The sequence below is a fragment of the Hippopotamus amphibius genome, chromosome X (assembly GCF_030028045.1).
Source record: "Hippopotamus amphibius kiboko isolate mHipAmp2 chromosome X, mHipAmp2.hap2, whole genome shotgun sequence".
Classification (NCBI taxonomy): Eukaryota; Metazoa; Chordata; class Mammalia; order Artiodactyla; family Hippopotamidae; genus Hippopotamus; species Hippopotamus amphibius.
In genome coordinates, this window is record NC_080203.1 from 43,637,059 (window position 1) to 43,649,185 (window position 12,127).

General features: G+C 34.1%; 1 protein-coding gene across 1 annotated transcript in view; it reads right to left on the minus strand.

Moving 5' to 3' along the window:
* The window catches only part of IL1RAPL2 (interleukin 1 receptor accessory protein like 2), a 503,579-nt gene that overhangs the window by 38,459 nt on the left and 452,993 nt on the right, over positions 1 to 12,127 (minus strand). The window contains exon 5 of the mRNA XM_057717591.1: positions 3,721 to 3,850. Coding sequence (XP_057573574.1) covers positions 3,721 to 3,850 — 130 coding nt within the window. The remainder of the gene's footprint in view (positions 1 to 3,720; positions 3,851 to 12,127) is intronic.

Sequence of the window (12,127 nt, forward strand, 5' to 3'; positions counted from 1 at the left end):
TTAGTTAATAATCAATTTTGGTTCTTTAATTGTAACAAATGCTCCATATTAACTTAAGATGTTAATAACAACAAAAACTGGGTATGGGGGTATATAGAAACTTTCTATACTATCTGCTATGTACTGAATGTTTATTCCCCCTCCCCCAACTCATTTGTTGAAATCCTAACCCCCTAATGAGATGGTATTAGAAGGTGGGGCTCTGGAGAGGTGATTAGATCATGAGAAAGGCACTCTGATGAATGGGATTAGTGCACTTATAAAAGAGACACCAGAGAGCTCTCTGGCTTCTTTTACCACGTGAGGACATGTGAGGGTACAGTAAAAAAAAAATGGACATCTATCAACCAGGAAGTGGGCCCTCATCAGCCATTGAGTCTGCTGGTGCATTGATTTTGGACTTCACAGTCTCTAGAACTGTGAGAAATAAATATTTGCTGTTTAACGCACCCAGTCTATGAAATTTATAGCAGCCGAACAGAGTAAGACACTATCTTTGGGACTTCCCTGGTGGTCCAGTGGGTAAGACTCTGCACTCCCTATGCAGGGGGCCTGGGTTCGATTCCTGGTCAGGGAACTAGATCCCATAAGCATGCTGCAAGTAAGACCTGGTACAGCCAAAATAAATGTATTTTTTTTAAAAAAGACACTATCTTTACAATTTTTCTGTAAATCTAAAATTATTCTAAAAAATAAAGATTTTTTAAAAAAGCTTAAAAAGGAACAAAACAGTTAAATGTACACCTACTATCTAATTCATCTACTCCATGTCGAGATATTTATCCAAGAATAAAGGAAATATATATGCAAACAAAGATATATACATGTATGTTAATGGCAGCTTTATCTGTAATAGCCCTCAAACTGGAAACAACTCAAATGTCCATCAACAAGTGAATGGATAACCAAATTGTTTATATCCATATAATGGAATACTACTGAACAATAAAAAAAGAATGAACTATTGATACATGTAACAAGACAGATGAATCTTAAAACAATTTTGTTTAGTGAAATAATCCAGACAAAAAAAGAGTACATACTACATGATTCTGTTTATATAAAATGCTATAAAATGCAAACTGATTTATAGTGACAGAAAGATAAGTATTGTTATGAAAGAAGTGCAAGAGGGGGGGCATTACCAAGGAGCACCAGGAAACTTGTGGGTAATTTATATGTTCATTATCTTCATTATGGTGATGGTTTCATAGGTAGAAACATATATGTCAGATCATACAGATTATACACTCTAAATTGTGTTCATTGTATGTCAATTATGTGCCAGTAAATCTATTTATTTTTTTTAAAAATCCGATTAGTCATGTATAGGAAAAGGGAAATAATTATCTCAGGCTATATAACTACTACCATTGATCATGAAACATAGCTCTGAGCTTTTTCAGTAGTGGAAATTTTGCTTATTTGTACCATTGTACCTACCACTGGCTCTTTGGGGACCAGTTTCTTTCTCTGAAAAATGAAGAGTGACCCTTAAAGTCTTTTACAGGCAGATATATTGAGAATAATTCTAAACATATATCTTCTGAAATAATTTAAAATAAATTCATTTGCATTAATTTCATAAACCTTAACTTGAAATTGGCTAATAAAGTGATAGTTATTTGTAAACTTAAAGATTAAATAAGAATTAATAGTTAAGAACTATTTGTAAGTAGTATATTGATTATTTTTTTCTGAATATCTGTTTTGTGTCAGGCAATCAATTAGAAATTTTTTTAAAAAACAGCTTTATTGAGATATCATTTACATACCATACAATTCATCCATTTAAAATGTACAATTCACCATTTTTTTAGTATATAACAGATATGTGCAACCATCAGCACAGTCAATTTTGTAACATTTTTATCACCTCAAAAAGAAGCCTCAGACTCCAAGGGTACAGAGATTCCTCTTGGGGTGATGAAAAATTTCTGGAACTAGATAGTGGTGGTGGTTGCACATCATTGTGAATGCATTAAAAGTCACTGAATTTACACTTTAAAATAGTGCATTTTAGGTTACAATATTGTATCTATCACACCAAAACCCACTCCATACCAGATAAACTCACATAGTTTAGGTATTTACCCCTATCGTTCCATTCCCCCAGCCCTAAGCAAACACTAATATATTTTTGTCTCTATAGGTTGGACTATTCTAGATATTTCATATAAATGAAATCATCCTATGTGGTCTTTTGTCACTGACTTCTTTCAGTGAGAATGTTTTCAAGGTTCATCCATGTTGTAGTGTGTATCACCACTTCATTCATTCCTTTATATGGCTGAACACTATTCCATTGTACAAATATATCATATTTTATTTATCCGTGCATCAGTTAATGGTCATTTACGCTGTTTCCACCAATTGTCTATCATAAATAATACTATTGTGAACATTTATATACAAGTTTTTGTGTGGATATATGTTTTGATTTCTCTTGGTTATATATCTAGGAAGAGAATTGCTGATAACTCTTTGTTTAACCATTTGAGGAATTGCAGAAAGTAGCTGCGTTATTTTACATTCCCACCAGCAGTGTATGAGGGTTCCAATTTTTCTGTATCCTCGCCAGAACTTGTTGTAATCTGACTTTTTGATTATAGCCATCCTAGTGAATATGAAGTATTACCACATGGTTTTGATTTACCTTTCCCTTATGATTAATGGTGTTAGGTACATTTTCATGTACTTTTTTCCCTAGAAATATGCTCATATAGACAATATTTTGCATAGACTCTCAGGGGATTCATACACCCTCAAATTTATGAACCCTTAGAGGGGAGTTATTGGGTGGACACATAAAGAGAAATTGTCATGGTAGTTATAAATCATACTTAATCATAGTAAATAATATAATGTGTACTTTTTTCTTTTATACAGCTATATATTCAATAAGAAAAGTAAAAGAACACATTTTAACATTAGTTGCACTGAAATATTGGTTTGCTTTCCATTTCATGATTCTTAATTGGGGTAGAGGGGGAGGGGGTCCCAATTCCTATTGGAGTGAGAAAAGTACATTATATATCACCATTTCTGAAATCAAAGGGTAATTCCATAGACTGAGGCAGAAAAAAATTACCTATCTCTTATTTGTACAAATATGATCATATACATAGGATTAGAAACTCAATAGATTAGATGTCTATATATTAGTGAGGCATCTGTGTAACAGGAGAGTGAAAAGAGGTCTAGGGAGGTGCTAGCCTGAAAGTCACTTTCAGGATGAGCAGTGGGTACTGGGGAAAAGAAACACTGTTCAACAAGAGTCAACAGTTATTTTGGCGAGTACTAGCTTACTACTGCCACCACGGCTTTATACCTGTGACATATGAAAGTTGTCTGTTCCCAGGGAGTAAATGAGCATTTGCCCTGTGGTCTGAAGAGTTACCTACAAAATTTCGATCTTTGCTGGGGCTGGAGAAACAGTCGCCTAAGCTTTGAAAACTTAAAGGAATTTGCTTAGGCAGCTCTGAGGGAATCATTATATCCCATGGTATATTCTTAGAACCTGAGAAAACTTCTTTATATTGGAAGCTTATACATTTGCATTTCTTAAGGCAGTCAGCCTTACTCTCTCCACCAGATCAGCCTTTAGAAAATGGAATGGTTTGGAGTTGCAATTAAAATCCCAGGCAGAAGCTCTTCTAGGATGCTCCATCGCTTAACTGCAAAGACAGCAAAGAAAAGTAAGCAATTCAACTTCTGTACCTTATTTCACCTTCTCTAATGTGACCTGCCAGTTCCTCAATAAACTTCTCCCCTTTCATCCAGTAGATCATTGGTCCAGACTCTCCACTGAATCCAAAGAATGCTTTGCAAGGGATGTTCAGTGGCTTACCTGAGAATGACAGAGAAAAAAAATAAGCGAATGGCTCTGGTTATCATTGGGAGACAGAAAAGGACCATTTAACATCCAAAGGAAAATTCAGAAGTGACCCATTTTCAACTCTTCTTCCAATCATCACTGCAAATGAGAAAAAATTTTAAATAGTTATAAGGGCGTCTGGGAAATTTTAAAATTCAATATATTATCAAATGATGTAAAGAAAGTTACTAAGTTTATAGAACTGCTTATTTTACTGCCTCCTTCTTAGGAACTCATATGAAAAATTAAATGGAAGGAACCCTCTTTTTTTTTTTTTTTTGAGAATATTAACTGCTTACTTGGACTTGCCTTTGAAGTTAACATTAATCAAAGTATAAGTTAATTTTTGATTTGTGAGAAAACATATAATAGACTATCCACTATTAATAAGATTGCATAGGGAAATTTTGTTAATTCTGATTATTGTATATTCTAAGAAAAATTTCATAATACAAATCAAGGAAGAATTTTATAATTACAAAAATATCTATAGAAAGTAGATGGAGTGAAAACTCAGTCTAACCATATTTTCAATATTCTTTATGTCATCTATAGTACTTAAATAATTCTAGGCAATACTTCAGCTTTTTACTATGCATCTTTGTGATTATAGCTAAAAACTTTGTTTTAATTATAAATTTATAATCAAATATATAAGCAACTTTTTTTGCTGGGATTGATTTTATTTTCTTCTTACAAAATAGATCAGTAAGGAAAGAATGGTGTAGAAAGCACAATCTTGACATTTCTGACAAAGGAATTCCCCAGTTCATAAATCGTAATATAACATATTTCCTCTATAACATGCAATTTTTGTCCTGTTTGGAGCACTAGATAAAGCAATTTCAAAAATTTTTTTCCTTGTAGAGCAAATGGTGAAGTTGTTCCCATAATCACTCTGAGTTGTGGACAATTTCTCCTTTGTATTCTTAAATTGATCCAAAACTTCCATGTTCTAAGAACCATTACTTTCTGGGAACCTTTCTATTTAATCACCATAACTAGCAGATGGCTTGCTTTGAGGACCATTTTTACCAAGAAACAATTTTAATTGGAGTTAGGGTCTACATTGAGACAAAGTGGAAATTAAGAAAACCTCATAGACATATGGATGCTGGGTGATAGGCTGGGCTTAACCATAATAAGTGACTGTTACCAAATATTGGTCTTTTCATAGTGCAAATTTCTTTCTCAGCAAAATGACTTGTCATGACCCTTTGGAATCATTCAATTATTGTCAAAAGCTTTGATAGCAACAGTCTTTCATATATGTCTAACACAAGTCTGAAACAAGGTTATTCATCGTTGCTTTGAACTTGTGTTTTGTGATACAAGATTGTGTGAAAAATGGAAGACAGCCTTGTATAGTTAAGAGACTTTTGATCCTTATTTTGGATCTATCATTAAAAAGTAGACTATCTGGCTCCGGGTAGATTACCTAACCATTTACAAACTGATTTCTCATATATGTAATAAGGATGGTAATAATACTTTGGATGCTCAGATAAGACAATGTCTACAAAAGTGCTTGGTGAACTCAAAAGTCCCATCCAAATTTAGCATGGTTGTGGTTTCTTTCCAAGGCTTGATCTTTTGAAAAGTCAAGTTTGAGGCATAATTCTATATGTATAATGAGATAGATAAGTGTTCATTTTGACCCTGACAATCTTATGCCCTTCTTTTATTTATGAGCTCCTATGGGGTAATATCCTTTTCTTATCAATGCTCTATTAAAAATTTTCTGGATTCTAAGTAGGTGTGATTCATCGAATCAGGCCCTGTGTTCTCTAAACCTGAACACAGGGTCCTTTTATGCCTTACTGCTCTTCTTTCCCATGAAATTGAAGGCATTATGGAACATCAAACTAGATGGCAAAAGATCCAGAGACTGTGATAAACATTATTATAAGGATCCCAGTTGCTAAAACTGCCAGTATATACATTTATACAAATAAATTCTGGTTATCATTCCTTTGGGCTTTGCTGAAAGAATATATCAAATAAAATACCTTTTAGTTATTCCTAGCATGTGGGTACTCAGGCCTGGTTTGATTTTAATGGAAAAAGACAATTATAGCAATGTGCAAAAAGGTGTCTCCTTGAGGCGGTATATCAAAAATGACAGCATCTGCCCTTTCCTTGGCACTACACAATGGGTACTAACTATTGCAGTGATTTCTCCTGGGAAAGTTTTTACTCTCCCATTAGACAGGTTTTGTTAAAAAAATGCAAGACATATATTTTATCGGTCTATTTTCTACAAATGCTGAACAAATACCCTGAAGCCTTTGTCAACGGCCAAAACAGGAAAATGGTCCAATCATCATACGCAATACTCTGAGGAGAGTCCCAAAATGATCAGCTCTTGTGCCAGATAGTGAGAATCAATGTGTGCCAGGTTGTGGGCATCTCTACTTTCAAAAGGCCTTGGAGGGATCTCAGCACTGATTCAGCAAATAACCTGAAACAGAGTCTCTCCAGGCTTTTCTAAAATCTGGCTTACGTATGTGTGCAAACCTCTATCTACCATTTGCATCTGTTTGCTACTGTATTGTTTTGCCTCCAGATGTTTTCAAAGTCATTCCTATGCTACTGTATACCCTACTAGTAGAGATGACCAACTCGTATTTGTATCTAAAAAGGATTGTACAGTAGGTTGAAGACTATCAAAATAATAACTTTGTGAGTTTCTGTGTTTTGTGCTGTTCACAAGGTAATGGCTTTAGACATAACTCCCCTTTAGTTTCAGTCTGTATTACTAGCAATTTCTCTATCACTTTGTTAAGTCTAGACCAGTCAACAAAACATATGTTCATACAAAGACTTCTACATGAGTGTTCATAGCAGCTTTATTTGTAATAGCCAAAAACTGGAAATAGTCCAAATGTTCATCAACAGGTGAAGGAATACTTTGGTACATCCATACAAAAAAATATTCATCAGGTATGAAAATGATGAAGTACTGATACACACCACAACGTATGATTTTTGAGGTTTAAAACAATTAAACTAAGTTAAAAAGGCCAAACAAAAGAGTACATGCTTTATGATCCAATTTATATAAAATTCTAGAAAGTTAAAAATCTACAGTTTCTTAAAAAGTTGAACATTTGCAATGTGATCCAACCATTCCATATGAAAGCTGTCTATATAAAGACTTGTACAAAAATATTCATATCAGCTTTATTTTTGCAATTGAGGTATAATTGACATATAGTATTATATTAGTTTTAGGTATACAACAAAATGATTTGATATTTGTATATATTGCAAAATAACCAAAATACGTCTAATTAACATCTGTCACCCACACAGTCATGAATTTATTTTTTCTTGTGATGAAGGCTTTTAAGATCTACTCTCTTAGCAACTTTCAAAATGCAATACAGTATTAACTATAGTCACCATGCTGTACATTATATCACCATGACGTATTTATTTTATAACTGGAAATTTGTACCTATTGATTCCTCATTTTGCCCACCCACCATAAACTTCATCTCTGGCAACCATGAATCTATTTTTATCTATGAACTTTTTTTCGTTTACTTATTTGTTAATTTTAGATTCTACATATAATTGAAGTCATACAGTATTTTTCTTCATATGACTTATTTCACTTAGCATAATGCCCTCAGCGTCTGCCCATGTTGTTTCAAATGGCGAGATTTCATTCTTTTTCATGGGTGAATATTTCATTACACACACACACACACACACACACACACACACGTCACATCACATTTTCTTTACACATTCATCCATTGATGGACACTTAGGTTGTTTCCATATCTTGGCTATTGTAAATAGTGCTCCAATGAACATGGGGGTGCAGATATATTTTCAAGTTAGTGTTTTCATTTTTCTTTGGATAAATACTCAGAGTGGAATTACTGAATCATATGATAGTTCTATTTTTAATTTTGAGAAAACTCCATAATGTTTCCCATAGTGGCTGCACTAATGTACATTCCTACCAACAATGCACAAGGTTTCCCATTTTCCATATCCTCACCAAGACTTGTTATCTGTTGTCCTTTTGATAATAGCCATTCTAACAGGAGTGAGGTGATCTCATTGTGGTTTTGATTTGCATTTCTGTGATGATTATTTTATGTACCTGTTGGCCATCTGTTGATTATCATTTCATGTACCTGTTGGCCACTGTACGTCTTTTTGGAAATATGTTTGTTCAAATCTTCTGCCCAATTCTAAATCAATTTTTTTTGCTTTGTTTGTTTTGCTATTGAGTTATATGTGTTCTTTATATATTTTAGATATTAACCACCTATCATATATATGATGTGCAAATATTTCTCTTATTCACTCAGTTGCCTTTTCATTATTCATGGTTTCCTTTACTGTGCAAAAGGTTTTTTGTTTGATGTAATCCCATTTGTTTATTTTTGTTTTTGTTGCTTTTGGTTTGGAGTCACATTTAAAAAATCATCTCTACACTAACTGATATCAAGGAGTTTACTGCCTATGTTTTGTTCTAGGAGTTTTATAGTTTCAGGTATTTCATTCTACTCTTTAATCCATTTTGAGTTAATTTCTGTGTATGGTATAGGATAGTCATCCAGTTTCATTCTTTTGCATGTGGTTGTCCAGTTTCCCCAACAACATTTATTGAAGATATTGGCCTTTCCCCATTGTATATTTCTGACTCCTGTGTCATAAATTAATTGACCATATATGTGTGGGTTTATTTCTGGGCTTTATATTCTGTTCCATTGATCTATGTGTCTGTTTTTAGCCAGTACCATACTGTTTTGATTGCTGTTGCTTTGTAATACATTTGAAATCAGGGAGTGTGATGCCTCCATATTTGTTCTTCTTTCTCAAAAAGTTTTGGCTATCCATGTCTTTTATGGTCCCATACAAATTTTAGGATTGTTTATTCTATTTATGTGAAAAAAAATGCCATTGCAATTTTGATAGGGATTGCATTAAATCTGCAGGTTGTCTTGGGTTTTATAGACATTTTAACAATATTATTTCTTCCAATCCATATGCATAGGATATTTTTCCATTTATTTTTGTCTTCTTCCATTTGTTTCATGATGTCTTATACTGTTCAGTGTACAGGTCTTTCATTTCCTTGATTAAATTTATTCCCAGGTATTTTATTCTTTTTGATGCAATTGTAAATGGAGTTTTAGTCAATTTCTCTTAATGATAGTTTGTTATTAGTGTATAGAAATGCAACAGATTTTGGTATATTGATTTTGTATCCTGCAACTTTAGTGAATTCATTTACTAGTCCTAACAGTTTTGTGTGTGTGTGTGTGTGTGTGTGTGTGTGTGTGGAGTCTTTATGGTTTTCTATACATAATATTATGTCATCTGCAAATAGTAACACTTTTAATTATTCCTGTTCACTTTGGTCCTTTTATTTCTTTTTCTTGCCCAATTGCTCTGGTTAGGACTTCTTATACTTTGTTGAATAAAAATGGTGAAAGTAGACATTCTTGTCTTGTTCCCAATCTTAGAAGAAAAGCTTTTAGGTTTTCACCATTCAGTATGATGTTAGCTGTGGGCTTGTCATACATGGCCTTTATTATGTTGAGAGATGTTCCCTGTGTAACCACTTTGTTGAGAGTTTTTATCATACATGGAAGTTAAATTCTGTCAAATGCTTGTTCTACATCTATTGAGATGATCATATCATTTTTAGGCTTTATTTTTTTAATGTGATGTATCACATTGATTTGCAGTTGTTTAGCCCTCTTGCATGCCTGGAATAAATCCCACTTGATTATGGGGTACAATCCTTTTCATAAATTGTTGAATTTGGCTTGATAATGTTTTGTTTAGGATTTTTGCATCTATTTTCATTTGGGATATTGGCCTATAATTTTATTTTCTTGTGGTGTCCTAGTCTGCTTTTGGTTTCATGGTAATGCTAGCCTTGTAAAAATGAAACTGAAAGTGTCCCCTCCTCTTCAGGTTTTTGGAAGACTTTGAGAAGAATCAGTATTATTCCTTTCAATGATGGGTAGAATTCATCAGTGAAGACATCTGGTTATGGACTTTTGTTTCTTGGGAAGTTTTTGATTACTGATTCAATCTCCTTACTAGTAATCAGTCTGTTCAGATTTCCTTTCTTCATGATTCAGTCTTAGAAAATTTACCCATTTCTTCTAGGTTATCCAGTTTGGTGGCATATAATTTTCATAGTAGCCTCTTAAGATCCTTTTATCTGTGGTATCATTTGTAATGCCTCCTCTTTCATTTTTTATTTTATTTTTGTGAGCCCTCTCTTTTTCTTGGTGATTCTAATAAAGGTTTATCAATTTTGTTTAGCTTTTCAAAGGACCAACCCTTAGTTTCACTAATTTTTTCTATTGTCTTTTTAGTCTTTATTGCATTTATTTCCACTCTGATCTTTGTTATTTCCTTCCTTCTACTAACTTTGGGCTTCATTTGTTTTTATTTCCTAGTACCTTGAAGTGTAGTTAGGTTACGTATTTGAGATTTTCTTGTTTCTTGAGATAAGCATTTATTGCTATGAACTTCACTTTTAGAACTACTTTTGCTGCATCACATAAATTTTGGTATGTTTTATTTCCATTTGTTGCTATTTTAAAATTTCTCTTTTGATTTCTTTGTTGATGCATTAGTTGTTGGGCAGCATGTTTAATGTTTATATATTTGTGTATTTTACAGTTTTCTTCTTTTAATTTCTAGTTTGATAGTATTATTGTTGAAACAATGCTTGATATGATTTTGATCTTCTTAAACTTATTAAGACTTGTTCTGTGGCCTAACATATGATCTATTCTGGAGGCTATTCCATGTGTGCTTGAGAAAAAAATGTGTATGCTGCTGCTTATGTAATGCCTTTTGATTACATAATGAAGTTTGATTTTTTTGTTGGTTGAATCCATGAATATAGAACCCTTAAATATGAAGGGCTGACTGTATACAGTTATGTGTCTTGGTGTAGGTCTCTTTGGGTTCCTTTTACAAGGAACTCTCTGGGCTTCCTGGATTTGGATGTCTATCTCCTTCCCCAGGTTAGGCAAGTTTTCACCCATTTTTTCTTCAAATAAGTTGTATGGCCTTTTCTCTCCCTTTTCTTCTGAGACTTCCTATAATGCAAATGGTAGTCTGCTTGATGTTGTCTCATAAATCTCTTGTTATCTTCACTTTTTTTTTCCATTCTTTTTCTTTTTTCTGCTCTGATTGGGTGAGTTCTCCTGTCTTGTCTTCAGGTTCACTTAACATTTCTTTGCTTCATCTAGTCTGATGTTGAACCCCTCTAGTGTATTTTTCAGTTCTGTTATTGTATTCTTCAGCTCTGTGACTTCTGTTTGGTACTTTCTTACATTTTTTACCTCTTTGTTGAAGTTCTCATCCTGTGTTCATGCATTCTTCTCCCAAATTTGGTGAGTATTTTTATGACCATTACTTTGCACTCTTTATCAAATAAATTACTTATCTGCATCTTATTATGGTTTCTTTCTGAGATTTTATTTTGTTCTATTGCTTAAAACAGATTACTCTGTTTATTTTCCTTTACCCTCTGTGTTGACTTCTGTGAATTAGAACAACCACCTTTTCCAGTCTTGAAGTGGTGGCCTCATAGGAGATTAACCTTGTTGTTCAACTCACCCTAGTTTTTGATTATCTCTCAAACCATTGTGATTGTCCAAGCAGCCTATTATATTTTTCATAGCACCCAGTAATTTAGGGTGTGCTAAGACTTGTCAGTGTCCTAAAGGGGAGGATCTCAGCACTCAGATTCAGGCTGACTAGAACTCAGACCCACAGGCAGCAGCTTTTAAAGTATGCGTATATAATAGCCCTGTGGATCCACATGTGTAATCCTTGCTAGCCACCAGAATCAGGCAATCTGGTGGTGTTCTGGCAAACTTGGGGCTCCAGATGAGTCTATGAGCTCCTTAGTTGGAGACACAGGTGAGCTGGAGTGAGGAAGAGGGAGAGTATAAAGATGATGTACCCTAGCCATTCCTTGAGAGTACCTCCATAGTATCCAGGTGTGAGCCAAACCTGAAGCTCTTGCCACAGGCTGAGGCTTTAGGACTAGCAAGTAGGCCTCTTTCACTGGAAAACTGGGGATGTATTCCATTCTGCTGTCTGTGCAGTGCCCTGGGGGTGGTAGACTGCCAAGAACTCTCTCTGAAATTGTTACAGTCCCATGGGACTCAGGAACGCAAGCCTCCTGACTCCCAGAGCCAGATGATCAAGGGGCATTTCCTGGGCAGCAGCTGCAAAAACTGAGGC